General features: G+C 44.0%; 3 protein-coding genes across 5 annotated transcripts; 1 reads left to right on the forward strand and 2 right to left on the reverse strand.

Annotated features, from left to right (window-relative positions):
- Positions 1-4,259: 4,259 nt before the first annotated feature.
- LOC133402850 (uncharacterized) lies at positions 4,260-11,760 on the reverse strand. 3 transcript variants are annotated; one of them, XM_061677063.1, is made up of 9 exons: positions 11,579-11,760; positions 9,701-10,142; positions 8,895-9,140; positions 8,712-8,829; positions 7,760-7,934; positions 6,078-6,161; positions 5,842-5,912; positions 4,680-4,815; positions 4,260-4,596 (listed from the first exon to the last, which is right to left on the reverse strand). In XM_061677063.1, exons 1-9 carry the CDS (start codon positions 11,654-11,656, stop codon positions 4,573-4,575), a joined length of 1,374 nt encoding a protein of 457 aa, XP_061533047.1. In that variant the 5' UTR covers positions 11,657-11,760; the 3' UTR covers positions 4,260-4,572. The 3 variants fall into 3 exon arrangements, with proteins under 3 accessions (XP_061533047.1, XP_061533048.1, XP_061533049.1); XM_061677064.1 differs by lacking the exon at positions 6,078-6,161; XM_061677065.1 differs by lacking the exons at positions 5,842-5,912; positions 6,078-6,161.
- An 869-nt stretch (positions 11,761-12,629) lies between these two features.
- On the reverse strand, positions 12,630-18,574 carry slc35b4 (solute carrier family 35 member B4). Its single transcript, XM_061677364.1, has 10 exons — positions 18,219-18,574; positions 16,980-17,093; positions 16,803-16,905; positions 16,578-16,627; positions 16,420-16,501; positions 16,174-16,234; positions 14,943-15,052; positions 14,764-14,839; positions 13,653-13,728; positions 12,630-13,565 (listed from the first exon to the last, which is right to left on the reverse strand). The coding sequence occupies exons 1-10, from the start codon at positions 18,293-18,295 to the stop codon at positions 13,337-13,339; spliced, it is 978 nt and encodes a 325-aa protein (XP_061533348.1). The 5' UTR covers positions 18,296-18,574; the 3' UTR covers positions 12,630-13,336.
- An 85-nt stretch (positions 18,575-18,659) lies between these two features.
- Positions 18,660-21,211, forward strand: LOC133402974 (vesicle transport protein GOT1B-like). The gene is made up of 6 exons (XM_061677366.1): positions 18,660-19,000; positions 19,717-19,808; positions 19,879-20,057; positions 20,137-20,218; positions 20,717-20,749; positions 20,815-21,211. Exons 1-6 carry the CDS (start codon positions 18,976-18,978, stop codon positions 20,824-20,826), a joined length of 423 nt encoding a protein of 140 aa, XP_061533350.1. The 5' UTR covers positions 18,660-18,975; the 3' UTR covers positions 20,827-21,211.
- Positions 21,212-21,358: the final 147 nt, after the last annotated feature.

Genomic DNA, 21,358 nt, shown 5'->3' on the forward strand with positions numbered 1-21,358 from the left:
GTGCAGTCCTTCGGTTCAGAGGAGAACTCATGTGGCGTCCAGACGCCATCAACTCCAAGAAAACACGAACACATCAAGTACTGTATGCGTCGCAACAGTTACAGAGTTACTCAATTTAATCCACCTCTTAATAAATCAGCCACCATCACGTCACAATAACAAAAATCATCAATATGATTTATATCATCCTTACAATATATACACTCACGTACACAATAAACGGGAAAGGTGTATGATTAGTTTCTCTTGGCTGCACGGCTTCCGGTACGTCAGATTATTTGGTCCAATCAGATTTGAGCCTGCAGGTGTTCCTATGTGAATGTAATCTGCCCAGGGCCTTCACAAGTGGTCAGTCGCGCTGGCCCATGGAGCTTCAGGGTCCCGGTCCTGGATGACGTCATCCTTTCCCCGTCCTCTGATTGGTTGGTCTGAGCTAAACCTGTCACAGTTGGTCAAAGGAAACGCGAGTTCGACTAGCAAAACACGTCTACAGCGATCGGCACCCATGAGTCAGCATCTCTGGTGATTATGGTGCATTTTATTTAAATTTTTGCCCTGTTATTAGATAAATATTGATTGATTGATGGGAGTGCTCCAGATGATGTACGTGGCACAGTTGCGAGCTCTTATGTATCTCGCGTTTCTGTATGGTATTGGTGGTTCCTATAATTGGGAAGTGACATTGGTGGATTTTGTCCCAACTAAAGGCCCAGCTCGCAAAACGCTCGCCGCTGGGAGACTTTAATGCTTGCCACTGGATACATTCTCTCCTGTGAACATAAGATAACAGGGAAAATGAAGGAATTTATGTGCAATGATGTGGAAGAAAACCAATACAATATGTAATGTACCTTGTGTGTGTGTGTGTGTGTGTGTGTGTGGACGCAAGAATCGGATTTGCTTGAAGAGGGGCCAAAAAAGGCGACTTCAAACTCTTCAAATGTGATGCTCGTATCATCAACATGGAAGGGAATACACTTTATGTTGCTCCACTAGCAAATGACATCAAAGCTGAGCCGGTCGCGACGTAATGGAAACTCAATCCTCGAGCTCTCATCTTGAATCGGACTCATTTTAAGCGCAAAAACAAGTTCTGAGTCAAGCAACCTATTGCCACAGAGGCAGTGAGTCGCAACGAGGGGCTGCGCCATCATTCCTTCCTTTGCTACTTGGTGAAATGACGCAATCAAGGTTTGAAGACTTTTGACGTGTACGTACAGTACAGTGGTGCCCGGAGATATGGGCGTGGTTCAGACCTCCAACGCTAGCTGGCGCCAGAAAGCTCCACAACATCCAGCCACCATCGAGTCACATTGGTTTCACATTGGAAAGCAGGACAATACATTAGGTACGGTTGTGTTTTGTGTTCGCATATTCCGTGTTTGCAGGTTATGTGGATAGAAAATGTTCGCGTTTCTACACACTGCTGATTGAAAATGTACGTATGAGTAAAACCTTTTTAAAAAAAAAAAAGAAGAAATTTTGTTTTTTGAGCCATAATAAGAGATACTCCGAATAAATGTCTGTCTGCGTTAAAGGGGCGTGGCCTAGTGAGTGACGTTAGTCTGTGTGTGAGTGTCTGGGCGTGAGTTGCAGCCTACAGCAGCTCCTTGCGAGTGATTTCATTTTCTATTTGTGTGTTTAACCGTTTTTCCCTGTTCTACAAACATCAACAGTATCTCTCCTTGCGCCAGTGGATCTGACGTTGACTCGTACCTGAAATTTTGCAATACAAGCGGTGGCTAGAAAAAAAAAAAAAAAACAACTCATGAGTTGGGACACTCTTAAGTCAAGGTACCACCGATATGTACTTAAGGAATTACTATTTTTACCTCCAGTTATGTTCCGCTTGACTTTTGACATACTGTATTCTTTTAATAGGAACCAAGTGGGTTCAGTAGATATGCAAGGGCCCTTACTGTATGCCCTGTGGCGCACCTGCCAATAGGTGGTGGCCTGTTACATCATCATTGAACAAACTGTCCATGCAGAATAAAAGAGAACCACTCACCATACAATTGGTTATTTCCTTCCCCGGAAGATGTCGACCATCCATCCCCGCTCTCCAGAAGAAAGCAGAGCATCGTGCGTGCGTGTGTGTGTGTGCGTGTGTGTGTGTGTGTGTGTGTGCGCGAGTGTGTGTGTGTGTGTGTGAGATGAGAGGAGAGAGGGGCGCGCCAGCCTCCTGGTACCTCCCTCTTTCCTCGAGCTTTACCGTCAGTGTGAGCTGTTTGTCCTCTGCTTCTCCACTTTTAGTGAGGCAGTGAGTCAACACCCTCGCTCTCTCTCACACACACACACACACACACACACGCACGCCTCGCACGCACGCACAACCAGAGCATGACAAAGCATATATTTCCATCACACACAGCCGGAAGTACTGTACTTTAGCAAAATGTTCAGGTATCTGTACTTCGCTAGTGTATTTATTTTAGACTCGTCACTTTTTTCAACCTCCTCAGGTGACGACATGACATGAAAAACGACTCAATCAATCAATAACTTCTGCTTTTACGATATTGTTTTTCCCACATGTATCTGCGCTGCTAATTCAGTACAGCCGATGAGTACTACTTTTGGCACTTCTGGTCGAGGATGAGGGTGAGGAGCGCGGTGACTCACTCCCCACAGCCACTTCCCGCGGCCTCCTCTGGATGTGCCAATAAAAGGCCGAAAGGGGGCAAGTCACGTTGCGGCGGTCTGACTCAGCGTACGGGAACGTACGACCGGGAAGCGTGCGCGCATGAGCGAGGCGTGAAGAGGCGCGACACGCGGGCACCACGCCTGCAGTCCTTCCACAACTGCGTCTGACAGTCACGGCGGAGGAAGGCCAAAGAATGCCGGGTGAGATGCCTCCGCCGTGAGTCGCGGCCTCTCACCTGCCGTCAACACACAGATCCGATTTCCACTTTCCGTTTCCCTTTCCCGAGGGACTTTCCCAGTTTGTGGGGCTGCAGAAGGGTTGAAGAAGTAACAATATTGTTCACATTCTTTAGTTGGCTCATTCAAAAGTCAAACACTCCCAGAGGTGGCAAAAGTACTCACACTCGGCTCCTAAGTACAGATTCATTCAGGTTAATTCGTTCCGTGACCACCCCCGTGACTCTTTGTATCGCAAAGCGTCTTCCCCCATTGAAATGAATGGAAAGGCTGTTAATCCGTTCCATCCAAAAAATAATAATTTTGGATGGAACATTTTGCTGTATTTTTTAAACAAAAAAGAAGTACTCTATAATATAGTGCATGATAAAAACATACAGCAATTACACACAATTCAATAGAATGTAAAGAATTTATCTGTTTTTGGCATATTTTTGATTCAATTCAATGGAGATTGTGGCGCTATTTCTGGTGTGAGCATCTTAATCTTAGCCACCCGGGGGCAGTATAATACATCCATCCATCCATCCATTTTCTGAGCTGCTTTTCCTCACTAGGGTCGCGGGCGTGCCGGAGCCTATCTCAGCTATCATCGGGCAGGAGGCGGGGTACACCCTGAACCGGTTGCCAGCCAATCGCAGGGCACATACAAACAAACAACCATTCGCACTCACATTCACACCGACGGGCAATTTAGAGGCGGGTTAATGCCCACCCAAACTCGTTTGGAGGCCCCCCTCAAGGATCTTCAAAAGCAAAGTCTCTACATTTTTTGAGGTCCCGCAAGGATCCATTTTTAAACCACAGTTTTTTCTTTTCACCACCCAACATACTTTACTACATTCTTTATTTTACAGTTTAACACCAGTGACAATGTCTGACTACTTTCCTCCTACACCTTTTAAATTCAATTCCCTTAACTTTGAATGTGATTTCAATTGCCATGGCAGACATACTGGTACTAGTTTTAATCATTCGTTAAAGCTTTCTAGTTCAGTGATCCCCTTGCCAAAGCACTATTTTTGTATTCGACAGGGTTTTGAAGCCATCTTGTGGCATGTTAGGGAGTTTCAGAAAGAGCACAAAAACGCCGAGCGGAGAAGTTTTTCTGCAAATAACAGAGCACAGGTTAAAAAAAGAAATCAGGGCATTGGTGAAGCTGCAACTAGCGAATCGTGAATAGGCTCAGAAGAACACTGTCCTGTGATTGGCTGGCGACTAGTTCAGGGTGCCCTGTGCCTTGCCCCTTGCGCTAAATCCAGTTGGGACGGGCTCCACCCGGCGTACCCGTGAGCCTGAACGGGATATGCAGCACAGAAAATGAATGAATGGAGATAGATTGGGTTCATCCCAACTAGAGATACCGAAAGCAATAATTGTCTTGTGCAAAAGTTTATTGAGAGATTATTCACAATTTCAAAGCGCGTTACATGTTATACGATAGCCGAATATTCCGGACTTGAATCCAAACCGCGCTCAAACTAAAACAGGCTCGGAAATACTTTCAACGCATTGTGATGACTTGTGATGAGCACAGTTGGTTTGAAGACGAGCCCAAAAAGCAAAGAATGCAATGCATGTTAAAAAAGGAGAAACTACCTTGCAGTCTGTGCGAGTGAAGGAAACTGAAAAGTGTGTCACGTTGCCCTCACCAGTGGTCTAATAAGTCACACGTGATACTAACGATGATTATCTTGCAGTGCTCGGTTGACTCTGTAGACGGAAGAAAAGTGTTTAGTGTAAAGCATCGTTTATGATAACAGATGACAAATAGTCCCATTGCAGATATTTCTTACTTGCTTGGCCCGCTGCACACATCGCATGTAAGCAGACGCGATCCCGGAGCAACACAGACTCTTTCCCGGTTGCTCTTGGTAACATTTCAGCACTTGACTCTGCAAATCTCCACACACTGGCTGAATGTTGAAGCGCCTGAGACAAACAATTCAATATATCACAGTCCATCATTTGTCATTTTAAGCGATTTACATTTTTTTTTTTTTTTTTTTTTTTAATTAATTTTTAGAGTCTGCGATTGGCTGACGACCAGTTCAGGGTGGACCCCGCCTCTCGCCCGAAGATAGCCGGGATAGGCATTAAGATAGCATATTTTTATTAGATGAAATTATATGGTTTGGTTGCACAGTTTGGTGTTTCAATATATATATTTTTGTTATTGATCTATTAATTTTCAAGAGTGAAGTTTATGCACACATTTTTAAAATATACTATACCACTTTCATCCAGCCTTTGACCAAAGGATGATCTTTTGTGAGGCATCTCCTCGTTATCACTTTTTTTTATTTGCCAGCAATAAATTATAATTATACCCCATTTCCAATGACGTTAGAATGTTGCGTAAAACATAAATAAAAACAAAATACAATGATTTGCAAATCCTTTTCAATTTTTTTTTTTAAAACTTTTACTTGAGTCATATTATTCGAAAGTAACAGTACTCTTACGTGAGTCCAATATTTGGCAACTCTACCCACCTCTGAAAAGGGGCATTCCCGAGAGGCTCGGTTGTTCACAAGCAAGGAGGGGGCAAAGTTCACCACTTTGTCAACAACTCCGTGAGCAAATACTCCAAGAGTTCAAGAACAACATTTCTCAAAGTAACACTGAACGTCATCTACGGTCCTTAATACCATCAAAAGATTCATAGAATTAGAGAAAACTCCGCACGTAGGCGGCAAGGACCGAAAAGCAACATTGAATGCCCGGGCGACCTTCGATCTCTCGGGCGCCACTGCATTGAAAACCGGCATCATCGTGTAAAAGAAGACTTCAGAAAAGCATCGTCAGTTAACATATTGGGTCGCTACATCTACGAATAAAAGTTAAACCTCTACTATGCAATACGTAACCATATAGTAAATCAACAACACCCAGAAACACTGCATCGGAGACGGCTAATATACGTGTAAACAAGTCTAGGAACGGGTTCTTTCTTACGTAAAACGCCTGTGTGCGTCCTCTTTGCCTTTTTGGAAACTCTCAGCGGTCGCTTTGTAGAAGTCGGTGCACTGAAAACAGAACACAAACGCGATTAGCGTCCCAATCAGCGCAACAACCAAAAGTGCGTCAGTCAAGGCAGCGCTTTCGTATTTGTTTTTGGCTCGGTGGGCGCGGGCCGCTTTCCGAAGCACGGCGCCCGCGAGTGGCCTAACGTGGACGTTGCGCTCGCTTGCCTTGGCTTCAAGTTTGACGATGCGCCCCTCGTAGAGAGCGCCTCGTCTCCTCAAGGCTTCCTCCTTCTCCTCCAGCTGCCGAGCCTGCACCGATGTAACATGGTTACCGTGGCAACGTGCAGGAGGTAATCGTTTGACTGACACATGCAAACACACACACACACGCACTTTCCTTTTTTTGTCAGAGGATGAATTGATTAAAAGGGGAGATATAACGGAAAAGCAACTTTTTAATAATAGCCAATAGCGAGGATCCACTTTGCAGTGGTACCTTGATTTACAAACGCTTCAACTTACAAATTTTCTGAGTTATGAGCGGTCGTTTGTTCGATTTTTTTGCGAGCCGAAAGTTGCATTACAAGCGAGCTTCCGATACGCAGCCGCTAGATGGCGGCAGCGAGCGCCGCGACATCCGCCCAGCCTTCCACGTCTCACTCACAATTGGAGATACGGTGACCCATCGCTTTATCGTCGATTTTTTTAAATGAGCGTTTTAAAGAAGGGGCAGAGAAGGTCCCCAACTAGTAAAGTAGCACTTATGCTAATTTATTCAAGCCTGTCTATGGCGTTTTTCTTCATATGTTAGCATTAAGGATTTCATAAGATGAAAAATTATGGTTTGGTTGAACATTTTGGTGTTTAAATTTGTAATGTTTAATTTCATCCATCCATCCATTCTCCACACCGCTTATCCCCATGCGGGTCGCGAGCGAGCTGGACCCTATCCCAGCTGATTCTGGGCGAGAGGTGTGGTACACCCTAAACTGGTCGCCAGCCAATCGCAGGGCACACAAACAAACAATCATTCACACACTCACATTCACACCTGCGGCCAATTTAGAGTCTTCAATTAACCTTCCGTGTGTGTTTTTGGGATGTGGGAGGAAAACCCACCCAGGCACGGGGAGAACATGGAAACCGGCAGATGTGCTAACCGGTCGCCCACCGTGCCACGTTTAATTCCCTTTTGTTTTGTGTTTTACAGTAAACATCAACTGGGACTGACAAAACAGCTTGAAGCAAGCACACTCGGCCTCTTATTTGCAGAAGTGAGCGAGTCTTCATTTTCTTTGTTTCCTCAAAGTGATGTTATAAGCTTCCGTTCTATTTCTCGATAGCGAGAGAGTGAGAATGCGCAAAGGAATACTTTAAAAAGTGTGCTCTAATAAGTTTATGTTTCGATAGCGTGTGGGAGGGGGTTATATGCCCGGTGGCAAAATGACACCTCAGTGCCCACTTTTGCCATTTTGTTTTTTAGTTGTTCATCTGTCACAAACTCCTGCAAGCCTCATGCTGACCTGTTAGCTAGCTACGATTTTGGAATATTCACCTCTGTCTTATAATGTCATGTGTAAAATCCAAAGAAACTAACAAAATCAGCACAAAAAAAAAAAAAAAAAAAAAAAAAAGGCACATTTTTTAATGTTTAATTTGAACAGGGCAAATATCTATTTATAACAACTACGCACTTTCCTAATCGCAAGCCATTACGACCTTGCCCCACACCCAAAATGTAGTCTTGAAGCAGCCTTTTGGATTGCAGGCGAAAGATCTTCAACGACCAACCAGTCGCCTGCATTCCACTTTTGCAGATTACGGCGGACACACACGCGCGTGTGTGTCACGCGCGTGTGTGTCACGCGCGTGTGTGTCACGCGCGTGTGTGTCACGCGCGGGCTTACGTAAAGCTGCATCACCAGCCTCTCGTCCTCCGTCCCGCGGCGCTCATCTGCGACGGCTCGCCGGAGGCCGGCCTCGTACGCCGCCTTGTCTGCCTCCAGCGCCGCCTTCACCCGCTCCGCCACCTCGGCCCGCGAGCCGGCTGCCGTGTGGCTCTGCGCCCGCATCGCTTCGAGCCTGCAACACAGGTGCAAATACAAATACGCTATGTCACCGAGCTCATGCATTTTCCCTTTGAAATGAATTGAAGTGTAGAAATGATTTTTTTTTTTTTTTTTGCTTGAGTATTTTTAATTAAGTAGCACTTTATTGTACAAAAACATAATGAAAGAAAATGTAAATAAATAAACTGGTTTCATAAAGTGTAATGACGGTACGTACTGGACCACAAGTGTATTGAATGTGTGGCGTTAAGGGGCGTGGCCTAGCAAGTGACATCATGGACTTGGCCAGTTTGCGTGTGAGAGTCTGGGTGTGACTTGTGGCTTACAGCAGCTGCTTGTGTACGTTCTCAGTTTGTACATATTCGGGCCTTTGACTGTTTGTCCCGTTCAGTGAGCGAAGGCGTCGCAGTACCTTCATTGCTCCGTTTTATTTTTTTTCCCTCACTTCGTATCTGATGCTCACTCGTAACTCAAATTGTGGCTCACAACACAAACCAAAAACAATCGATGAAGTGATGGCTCATAAATGGAAAAAATTGTAAGTTGGGGCACAAGGTATCATTATATCTAACTTTTCAGAGGCTACGGGGCGGTTATGATTGTGCCCTATGAACTCTCTCAAATGAGCAGGAAAATCGAGCAATGCCGAATAAAATCTAGCGATAGTGTCCATGCTTTTCGTTGGACAGACTTCAAAAAGTGAGAGTAAGGTAGTTTTGCTGCCATGTTTTGGTGTTTTGAACTGACAAGCAATTTCCAAACAAGTGTTGTGTTGCTCTTGTGTTCCTACTGCAGCTGTAGCTCCTCCGTCCTGCGCTCAATCTCCTTCTGAAGACCTCGGTCCATCTCCTCCTTCATTTTCCGCCTCACTTCCTTCTCAAAAACCTCCGGCGAAACCAGAGAGGCCGCTTTTGGAAGATAACACAAATAAGTACCGACCCTACTGTCTTCTCAAAGGCGTCTGGACGCTCACCTCCTGCAGGGGGCGCTGCCTGGACAAAGGCGGCGACTTCCTTCTCCGCCTCAAGGAATGGCGGCGGCTCCTTGGCGGGCGGCGGGGTGAAGCTTTCGCTGGGTCCCTCGTGGGTGGGCACCACCGCGGCCAGATTCACACCGGGGCAACAAGGCGGAGGCGGTGGGGCGACAGGAGCGAGAAGAACGGACTCCACGGGTGGAGGAGGAGGTGGAGTGGACTCAGATGGAGGTAGAAGAATGGACTCTACAAGTGGAGGAAAGGGTGAATCCCCATTTATCGCCAAGGATACGTGCCAGACCCACCCGGGTGAAAATCCGCGATATTAACTCATTCACTGCCAAGGACGTTTCTATTGGTCAACTGGAATTTAACCTCTTACTCCCACCAACGTAATGTAAATAAACTACATGGAGTATGTTTTTGAACGGGTAGGCTTGAAAGATGATCTCGCCCAACTTGTCTGTGAAATTCAAATTTGTAAACCACCGTAATGACTAACAGATCCCTGTAGATGGCGGCGTTACATCGCTTTGCATTTGAGGTCAGCACAGCGTTTGAGCAGGAGCCAAAAAATTAGGGGGTGAAGCTCAGCTTGTTACGTGGATTATGAGAAAGAGAAATGCCGACGTCAGGAACTCTAAATTCTGACGTAGCTGTATACAGTAAAACCCATAAAAATAACGGGTCCGTGAGCTGCATTATAGCGCGGGCACGAACGGTGAACCGTGATCTAGCGGGCGAACACTGTAGCGGGCTTAGCTGGAGGTAGAAGAATGGAGGAGGAGAAGGTATAGCGGGCTCACCTGGAGGTTCAGGTGCTTGGTCTACTTGTGGAGGAAGAGGTGGAGTGGGCTGAGTTGGAGGTAGATGAATGGACTCTACAGGCGGAGCAGGAGGTGCAGGTGCTGGCTCTGCAGGTGGAGTAGGAGGATGTGTAGTGGTCCCATTTGGAGGTAGAAGAATGGACTCCACAGGCAGAGGAGGAGGCGCAGGGACTGGTCCTACAGGTGTGGTCGCTGGAGGAGGGGGTTGAAAGGTGACACGCGGAGGAGGGCCACGTTTTCCAGGAAGATGGCCTGGTGCAGGAGGCCCTTCCTGCGCAGGAGGAGGAGCCGTCAGAAGAGGCAGCAAGTGCTCCACCGACGAGGTCGGGTCGGTGGAGTCGGCGTGAGGCGGCGGACTCGGACTTGGCGGCGGAGGGGTGACCGGCTTCTGTCTCATTCGTTTGATGACTCGGTCCGACAGCTGAACACAACATGACGTCACGAGCTCGGTTAATGTCCAATTTCATTCCTGTAGCTGTGCATTGTTGACAGTGAAGCCTCCATCTGGAAAACTACAGACATTTACGAATTCGATTCGTTCCGTGACTGAACTCGCACACAAAATGTCGACCGTGCAACCAGAGGGAATTAAAATAGCGACGTGACAGGATTCGCCAAAAAAACGGCCACTTCAATCCGAGTACAATGCAGCAAGAATTTTGTCCCCCATCCAAAAAAAAACTTTTGGCACACATTTTTGTGTGATATCGACTGTAGAAAATCTGGTCCAAAAAATGCCTTCAAATTAGAGTGAAACAGTCAAACTTGATTATTTCTCAAAATATCTCCACCACCTTTTCAGTTCGTCTGGTACTCGGGAAAAGCCTTTGGCAACGTATTTTCTTCTGTTTTAGCAATCTGTATAATTTATGTTTCTCTTTTGGAACTGCGAAGCTGAAACACAATAAACTCTATCTTCGGTATTCTTTTTTTTTTTTTTTTTTTTTGATGCACCTCTATTAATTATGGAGAATTTTAGAGGCGTTTGAAGTGCTCATTTCATATATATTTATTTTTTGAATTGAAAATGACACAAAAAAATGACAGCCACTTGTCACGCCACTTGCCAATGCGAAGGGACCGTACGGCTCGAGGTCTGCAAAATCATAGAACGCAGAAAGTTTTAATTGCTTGTAGTGTGCCTGTATAAGTCAATAATTTGAAGACTAACCGGCTTTATTAAAGACATGCAATTATAGTATTTGGCATTATTGAAACATTCTCGGATCCAGAAATCCAAATTAAAAAGGTTTTTGAAGAAATTATTCAGCCACTGTCGTTTCAAACTCGTAAATGATACCCTCCCAACATGGCCGCCTGGCAGGCACGTGGGAGCGTACCCGAGAGGAGAAACGTAACCAAGAGTGGGCGTGACCACAAGGAGAGGCTGCACACACACGCACACACACGCACACACACACACCATTTTTTCAAGACATGTGTTTTTTGTTTTGTTTACTTTATTCTTATTGCTATTTGTTGTTATTGTGTTTTAATTTGGATTTGTGTCTATGTGAAGCACTTTGTTCCAGCTGCGTTTTTTTTAAAGTGCTCTATGAACAAAGTTGATTTGATTTGGCAACCCTTTGAGAAACTCATATCGATAGGAGGCTTTTTTAACAATGATTATCATGAAACATTTGTCTAGGCAGGCATTCCAGTTAACTTTTGTTTGCATTTTTATATATTTTGATTAGATTTCCCCCCCCCCCCCCCTCTCACATTAACTAAAACACAATGATTCTGTATTTTCCATTTGGGACTGTATTTCATAAATATGAGAAGCACTTAGTTACATTGCTTAATTTAATGAATGTGCCTTTAAAGAGGAGCTGAATTGCCCAATTTTCCACTCACCCGAATGCCCTCCACCAAAGTAACGCCTCCACCTTCCCCTTCGTCATGGTGGAGATGACTCGGGCTGTTTCCACCCATAAAACACCCACTTCACGTCCACGAGTGACTGAATCCACAACGTGGATGACAATCACGACAGGCCCGTCACGTTCAAAAATACAAAACAGCCAACACTGTCCGCCCCTCCCTTCACAACGCCGAGGAGCAGTAGCGTCGGCTCCCATTGGTCGAGAGGTCTGGTGACTCAAGCTTGCGCCTTTTCATTGGTCTGTTACCCTCCCACCCGCACCGGTGTTCCGCCAGTGACTGGGAGACAACGTCGAATCCCGAGAACTTTTAACGATGGCTCCCATTGGTCGAGAGCTCAAGTCACTCAACCTCGCGCCTCCTGATTGGTCCTTTGCCCTTCCGCCCAAAATGATTGAAGAGAACATCGCGTCCCGAGGAATTTAGTCTTAACACGAATTTAAAACCGCTATTTAGTCAAAACAATATAATTAAATATGCAAACATTAAACCACAAATCACACGTAGCTTGATTATTTTATATTACCAAAGAATATTTCTTGCTCATGTACCTGAGACAGCTATCATGGCCACAATGCGGCAATATCGTTGCGTAATAATTCGGCATAAATGAATATATCCATCCTAAATAATCACGTTAGGGTCTCGAACAGACATCTCCAGGCTTTTCTAGTTAGCACAATTTTTACATCACTTCTTGCCAGTGGTGAGCAGTCAGGGTGAGAAGCAATGACTTATATGTATAACCTAAATTCTAATAATTTCTCCATGAAATTGTATTGATTCATTCTCCACAGTCTGTCGTCTTCATTTGGTAGCGTTTCTATTGGCTGGACTGCTTCCTGTACATGAATGAGATGTTCGATTTTTTTTGTCCAATGAGATTTCATCCTCTGTGTGTTGCCGGGTCGGGCAATCTAGTCTGCCGGTGAAACGCAGTGGGGCGTTTAATGACCTGTGGCTGGGCACAGAGAATGCAGGTGAGAAAAGGGAGCCGTCCGCACAAAAAATGCAGTGACATTCATGAGATGTGTTGTAGTTTATTTGGGTCAGAACAGCTATCAAACAGTCAGACATACAGTATGTGTTTCCAGGTTGTATATTTTAAAGAGGTGGCAAAAGTACACATTCGCACTACTTATGTAGAACTAATGATACTTGTGTAAGAAAAAAAAGTATATATATATATATATGTTTTTTTTTTTTAAAGTACGGATTCAACTCCTGTACTTAAGTAAAAAGTCTTTACAAAAAGGTAAAATTATTGTTTTACTGTCAATTAGCTGCAACACATGTTTTGCTAACTTTGCACAATAAAAACAAAATAGTTTCCCTCTTTAATTAAGTTACACAGTGTTTGTACGGAGAAGGAAAAAAGAGATCATGTTACAACATGTCACATGTAGTGTGTGTGCTTGCTCGGTTTTTATGCTATCAAACCAAAAATGTGATCCCATAGCTTTGCTCATGTTGTGGGGGAAAAAAGTAACAAGCCTATTTTGATACAGTGAGGGGTAGAAAATACACATATCCGTTTTCAAATGTAGAGAGTAAAAGTAAATAGTGGTCCGAAAAATAAAGACTCACGTAAAGTACAGATATCTGAAAGGTCTACTTAAGTACAGTACAAGTATTTGTAATTGGTTACTTCCCAGCACTGGTTTTAAAAGAGTAAACAGATGTGAAAAGTGCCCAGGTATAAAATCTAAAAATGTCCATAAGCCGCCGTTGTCACTCGGCCTTCTTCCTCGCCGCCATCATGCGGCTCAACACCTCGGTGTAGAGCAGCGTGCCAACGAACACCACGGCCGTGCCCGCCCAGTGCCACGCCGTGAAGGGGTTTTGGAAGTACACGATGGAGAAGATGAGGCTGAGGAACTTCCTCAGGGTCACCACCAGGGTGACGGTGAGCGAGGCGCACTCGGTGGTCAGGATGAACACGCCCCGGATGCACACGTACCTGACGGGCGGCGGTGAAAGGCGACAACTAGCAAAACGTGGGATTCCGCACATGCGGGGACGGTGGCAGGTGGAAAAAAAAGGATACTGCGTGATGACGTTGGCGAGCAGGTACAGCCACATAATTGGAACGTTCAGTTGAATGACAGGAACGAGCGCCGGAGCTGCAGAGGGAAAATATGCGTTTAGTGCACAAACAAAAGCAGCTTCAGCAGATAAAAAGTCACCTTACACTTTTTCACAGGTCAAATTTCAGCAATAGCCATCATTCCTGCAGGCCAGAGAGAATATACGTATGCCTGTCAGTATTGGCGAACGCTCTGTTTGTTTGCGTTGCTGCTCTGTGCAGTTCATAAAAATGTTTACAAGAGCATCTATGCTAATTTCTGTTAGCCTGTCTACGGCGGTTTGCATTATATGCCAGCATTAAGCTAGCAGACTTTCAATAGACAAAATGGTTGAACATTTGGGTGTTTAACGATAGAAATTTGAATTCTAGTTTGTTGTACTATGCTCTCTCTGTATGTGTTGGTGCTCTGCGTTTTAAAACCGTGTTTTTGAAGGTTTAGAAATACCTTAACATTATGCTAATTTCCATTAGCCCATATACGGCATTTGACATGATAGTGAATATGAGCATTAAGATTGTGGATTTTCATAACAAAATGGTTTCTTTGAATACGTTGGGGTTTTGACATATGTTTAATTCTCGTGTCTTGTGTGTCAGGTTTCTGTCTTCAACAAGGAATGACAAAGACAGCTCGAAGCAAGCACGCCTCGCCTCTTATATGGAAAACTGGGCCAGCGTGAGTCTTTCTTTTCTTTGTTAAACAATAGTCTCCCATTTACTGCGGCGATAAAGTGAGAACAGGCGCTCAGGAATACTTTAAATGTGTTGAAAGTGCTATTGCTTTTATGGCTTCTGCAACAATGATCATGGAGTCTGTTGCCTTATTTTATACAACAAGAAAACTCAGAACTGTAACAAGAGAGTGACATAATTGGAACAACATACCGGACAATTTCAAAAGCAACATGTATTTTACAGCACTCATTGATCTACATTCAAATTTCGAAATCCCCAAATGACCCTGTTGTTAGCCCTTTCTTGTTTTACACCAATTACTTTTTCTAAATCCTCATTGTTTGTATTTGTTGCTACATTTCGAATGGGGGTTGCCGTAAAGTGGCCGACTCACTGCTGTGACTGAAGTGGACGCAGTGGCTGTAGATGTCCGAGGAGAGGAGCAGGAAGGCCGGCAGAGGCAGGAAGTGCTGCGAGGGACACGGAGACAAGAGGCGGCCAATCAGACGAACCCGAGGACCATTGTCACCCGTGTGTGCATAAGAAACACTTAACTTTGTACAAAGTACTCACGTTATAAAAAAGAGCCTCTTTGGAGTGTTTTCCGTACCGCTTGTAGAGAGTCTCCTGGAAAATTCCCATCCGTGCCGACATGAGCAGGGCAAAGGTCAACATGGCGATTCCTGAATGGACAATGAATGTTTAGGCTTTGTTTTTATCATATTTGTATAAATATATGATTATACATGCATCTAACTTTTGTCCGTAAGACACCAGCCATAAAGAAAACAACATTTTAGCAAAACAATCCTGTCATCAAATCGTAGTCATGTACGTTAGCGTAGCATACTCAGGAAGTCAGCTATCCTGTTTTCCAGCTTTGGTCATGTGACATTAGGCATACAGCAGATTGATCGTTTGTTATTTTCCTCTTCTGCTTTTTTGCTTTGTGTCGCAAGCCAAACTTGAGCCTAGAGACCAAGTCCTGCTGCGAAGTCAGATGCCACAAGAGGGCAGCAAAGCTATACTTCTCTCGTAGACAGTGCAATAACCTAAGTGAAGTTCCTCCATTCACTTCAACATGAACCACAGGATGCCAAAAGATGGCGCCAAAGCAATATAAACTATTTTTTTCCCTTCTTGAAATTGAAATAGAATTTTTTCTGATAATATTGCTACTTTAGTTTAAAAAAATGACAGCCTTCCTAATAGTATTCTGATGTACTTCTGGTAATATTATTTGTTTCTTTTAAGAACAAAAATCTTCCTTATATTGCAACTTAATTTGATTAAAATTACAACTTTCCTCCTCATATTCAGATTTTGTTCTTGTGATATTGCAACTTTTTCTGTGTCAAAAGTGTTTTCTCCCATGATTATTTTTTTTCTCTCATAATATTGCAGCTGTATTCTCATACAATCACTACTTTTTAAAATTACTTATTTCCTCATAATATTCTGATGCATTTCTAGTAAAAAGGGACCAAAAAAAATCCTCATAATATATCAACTTTTTTCCTCTTAATATTCTGATTTCCTTCTTCGAATATTACAACTTTTTTGTCGAAAAAATGTTTTTTTTTCCCTCTCCCACGTTTATTTTCCCTTTTGAAATTACATCCCCCCCCCATCATAATATTGCAACTTTATTCTCATCATTTTCAGATATTTCATGGAATATTGTAACGTGATGATTAAAAACATTTCAACCTTTTCCTCTTCATAATGACATGTATTGCTTCAGGTGTTTGTTTGATATTAGACAGGTTTTTGGCCCGAGTTAGGCGCTCGCAGGCAAACTCACCGACAAGCCAGCGCACGAAGGCGTAAAAGCCGTCCTCCTCCGAGCCCTCGTTGGCCACATTCTGCACAAAGTCGAGACGACAAGAAACGCTTTTTGAAAGAAAGAAGAGGAAAAAAAAAAAAAAAAAAAAAAAAAAAAAAAGAAATGTTTCTCTTGAAACCGTTTTGAATAGATTTGCATCGCGCTGCGAGCGTTTGGCGACATCGCAGCTGACACTCTGCTGCGCGAATGGAGCGAGTGACTCACGACTTGCTTGGCCGACATGACGGTGCAGATGAAGATGCCGGCGGAAACTAAAGCGATGGACAAATATTTGCTGGCCGAATACCTGCGGAAAGACGAGCGAGGTGACAGCTTTTAGACTCGGAGAGATGGGAGGGAGAAAGCGCGATGGATGATGATACCTTTTCTTCAGGATGACGATACCCATGATCATGTTGGCGATGAGAGACCCCTGCAACAAGACCACAAGGACACTTACAGGGGACATTATGGATGACAAACTGACTCTCTTTATTGTTTTCATACGGAGTGCTACCTTCCTAATTCATAGCGTTAAAATGCCGTGCATCAAGGTTTAGTGACGGTGAAAACATCGTGGTAGAAAGAAGTTCTTGCTGGTTTCTTACCGATCTGAAGATCATGTGTAGCGGCATGGCGATGTTGAAGTTGAGGGCGTAGTTGTTGATCACGCTGACCGTGAAGAACATGGTCACCATGATCGCGTAGTTGCTGGCGGGGGGGGAGCAGGCAAGGCGACCGCGTCACGCCAATTCGTAAGCCAGCCACGCGTTTGGGTTGCTCACCTGACGGGGATGGCGGGCTTCTTGGTGCCCAAGCGCGTTTCGAAGACGAATCCCTCCAACGCGATGAACGCAAACTGCGCAAATGTGACGATGTTGCCGCAGCCTGGGAACTCTCTGAGGAACACAAACGAGGAACGATCCAAACTGATTGGAGAGCAACGGAAACTTCGTCCCGAGATCGCAGAACATCGTACTGCCTTCCCAAAACTATTTGCCATTGAAATTAATGGCAATGCCATTCATTTCTTCTTGCCCCAATAATTATTATTATGTTTTTCATATTTCTATAGGTATTTCTGTATTGCGGATTTTCACTTATCGCGGGGGGTCTGGTCCGCGATGGAGGGGGGTTGACTGTATTTACACTTCTGATGCTGCTACCGGGTTCAACTTCATCCGTTCTACAGCTGCAAATAACCACTTTTCATGGCAGATTACGCTATTATTTTTTTCCATCAATTGATTACGATTCCGTTACCGGTTTGTTCTGTAATACGTCAGAAAATATGCAAAGATCAATATTTCCAAATTGTTTTACTTTGATTAAACACGACAGATCATTTGTTTGCTTACACAAAGGACTACAGAAATCGGAACATTTCAAGTTGAGAGACAGAAATCAGAGGATTTGGACTATTTTAAGTTAAAAAACGGCTCTAAACCATTCAGCGATTATCAAAATAGTTGTTGGTTAATTTGAGGATCGATTCCGATCGATCGGTTGTTTGATGTCAAGTCAGTCTTTAGATATGCCGCCACTCCAGTGAAGTGGGGGGAAAAAATTAATGGTGCGCTTAAAGGAGTGTAAGGCCACCTTTATTGAACGGGACAAACAGTCAAAGAGCTGCTGTAGGCCACAACTCACACCCAGACGCTCACACGCAGACGAACCCGCCAACCTGAATCCAACCAATGACGTCACTCAAGAGGCCACGCCCCTCACTGGCACACACCCAACACAATATCACAGCATGTGCAGTAATTACAATTTATAGTATCAGTTTAATTATTTACAACCGCTCTAATTGTGTTTTTATATGATACATATCCTTTTTATAATATAATATTTTTCGCCTCTTATAAAATCGCATAGAAATGGAGGCATTTGTGAGGACAGGAACCGATTAAACACGCAAGACGAGGTACCACTGTATATATAGAATTTTAACGCTTAACTACTGTGTTGCACTGCACGGTTCAAAGTGAAGAAGGTCCATGTTTCGCCCGTGCGTCACCAACCTTACAAGCAGCTCCAGAGACACCACATTGCTACAACATCCGACAAACACCAGAAGGACGGCAAAAACGGTGCCCATGGCGGCTCACACTTGTGTGTGGGCAAATTCACGGTTTAAAAGCGAAGCGTTGATAGAAGCATGCTGCTATCTGACGCCGCTCGAGCAGCCGCCTGCGAACGCGATCAAACACGTCATGAGAAGAGATACGCGTTTCCGGGTTCCCAAAGGCTCATGGGAGTTTTAGTTAATGATTGAAGAACACGAAAAATTAGCATAATGTGACATTTTCGCCCTTATTTTCTGGTCATTTAGATTTAGTTTTTTTTTTTAAAAAAAATCAGTCTAAATATGGGTGACAGCCCTTTAAGAAATAGCTAGAAGTAGGCTCAACTGCAAAATTATTCTACGCATGCGCATTAAGTTAAGGCGAGGTACTCACTCTGCATGTGCAGTTTCTTTAGCAAGCACGCTACCAAACGTTGTAATTAACCTGATCGACTATTTGAATAAATCGTACTGACTCTACGGTTGCACAACGTAGCGTTAAACAGTTTAATAAAACAATGGATGGTGAATGAGCTGACATCAGTGTGGGAGTGCGAACATTCGCTGTAATAGACGATCTTTGCGAGCGAGGACGTGGCGTACGTAGTTGGCTAGCTCACACTAGCTAGCGTCTCTCCTGAGGAATCAACAGTTTAATCCGGAACATCAACGCCAAATCGCCGCCGGCTTCAATCCGCCCGGCGGCGGCCAACATGATCTCACTCACGGACTCGCAAAGTAAGAGCTGTGTCTTTCGCGCTATTTTGTGTTTGTATTTGGGCGTAAAAGCCGGTCTAGCTATTTGTACAGGGGGATAGCTGACTCAAACGCTATTGGCTGGGAGCATCGTGACGTCACTGCAAAGTAGGACGTAAAAGATGCTACAGTCCTACGTTATTAATGTTACACATTTGAAAATAAATCTCAATATTATATATTTAGTCATTCTTTTTAAGTAATGCGTATGTGATGTTTTAATTATTGTGGGCCATCTGTTAGTGTGCAATTTGTTTTTGCACCCCGATATTTAATCTACAACAGTGAACCGCCGTTTATCACGTTGCAGACCAAACCGCAATAAGTGTAAATCTGAGATCAAGAGACCAAAAGTCGAGCTTTTGATATGGTTGTAACCCCCAGCACACTTTAAACGCATTCAAACTTATTAAAACATGCTTTTCAAATTATTCCTAGCCCATGTTCTCACTTTCTCACCGCTCAAAAAGGAGGCACGGCGTGCTTGCTTCAAGCTGTTATTTGGCACGCCAAGTTTACTGTAAATAAATAATGACCCATAAATCAAAGGAGAATTAAACAGTGTAAATGTTCAAACAAACCATATGAAATTGTGAGTCTGCTAGCTTTTTGCTGACCTAAACCGGCATAGATGCGTATGTGCATGTACGGATGTGTCGATACGGTTCATATTTTTGTCGTGCGCCATTTTCTTCCAGAAATCGGAATGGGGCTGACGGGGTTTGGTGTGTTTTTCCTCGTCTTCGGGATGATGCTCTTTTTTGACAAAGCTCTCTTGGCTATCGGAAACGTGAGTCGATCTCAAAGTGATGCGAGTCACACAACTGTGGTCCTCATCTTCGACTTTTACGTCCTTTCAGATTCTGTTCCTCTCGGGTTTGTCCTTTGTCATCGGCCTGGAGCGAACGTTCCGATTCTTCTTCCAGAGACACAAAGCCAAAGCCACCGGCTTTTTCCTGGGAGGAGTGTTTGTGGTTCTGATTGGCTGGCCCATCATCGGCGTCCTTCTGGAGATCTACGGCTTCTTCCTCTTATTTAGGTCAATTTTTAAAGGCATGCTCGTTTTAATCTGTCGCAGTGTCCATTCTCCTCAATTTTACCCTGTCTGGTTCTCACAGAGGATTCTTCCCGGTGGCGGTGGGCTTCATCAGACGAATCCCGGTGCTCGGCTCGTTGCTCAGTTTACCGGGCATCAGGACGGCAAGTATCCCGAGCCACACAAAGCAAAACGTAGTTGGTCGTAGGGCTGCAACTCACGCTCGTTTTAATAATCGAAGCATCTGTTATTTTTTTTTTCCCGACGACTCGGATAAGAAAACGTTTTAATTAGTTAAAAAAAAAAAACGGGGCAGAAATTGGAGAACATTTACTGCTGAGAGGCTGAAATTCCAAAGATTTGTCCCTCGGAACCAGGGGTGTCCAACTCATTTTTGTGGTGGCTTAAAGTCCTAATCGGCAGGAGTTTCGCCGCCGATTCTTAATCTTCAACCCAAAAGATGTGCCGCTCTTAAATGCAAAGCGATGCAACGTCGCCATCTACTGGCATTGGCTAGTCATTACAGTGAGGTAGAAGCTTGAATTTCACAGACAAGCTGGCCGAAACTTTCTTCCACACCAACAAAGTTTTTCATCATTTGTTTGCATCAAATACTGTAGTTAGTTTTCTAGTCTTTATTGACCTTGTGTCTTCTCTTTCAGCTGGTGGATAAAATCGGCGAAAGCAACAATATGGTATAACAACATACATTTTTTTTTTTTTTTTTTTTTTACTATTTATCTTGTTTTTGCCACTCCAGAGCTGTGACTGATCGGACACTTCATACAGCTTTCCTCAATAAAGAGGAAACATTTTTCTTAATTTTTTTTGACGGCATTGCCTGTGGACTGCGTCTGGTTTGCTGTCTGTTATTTGTGGACCGATCTCAATCGGGACTGCTGGTCCGACCGATGCAAGATTCCGGAAAACTCGGTGGAATTTTCGTCGACCTTCAACAAAATGTCGCTTTCCTGTGAAAAGCATGTATTTTTCTTTCCAAATGTTGTGACTTTTAAAAAAATAATAATAATAATTTCTCCATCGTACAGTGAGCCAAAAGTTACGATATTGTTGAAATACTGTGCAAGTCTTAAACTGCAGGCGTATGAAATGATATTTGTGTTACTGTCATTTTTGTAAGTGCAGGCTTGAAATAAAGTGTCTCTTTAAAAAAAAAAAAAATCTGATATAAATCTTAATATCTTCTCATCTCATGGGTCTGTCAACCTTTCGACTGTGGATGTGAAAGGTGTACACACACCCCTGTTCAAATGGCATATTTACAGCTTGATGTGACGTCCCCA

Source organism: Phycodurus eques, chromosome 5, assembly GCF_024500275.1.
Source record: "Phycodurus eques isolate BA_2022a chromosome 5, UOR_Pequ_1.1, whole genome shotgun sequence".
Taxonomy (NCBI): Eukaryota; Metazoa; Chordata; class Actinopteri; order Syngnathiformes; family Syngnathidae; genus Phycodurus; species Phycodurus eques.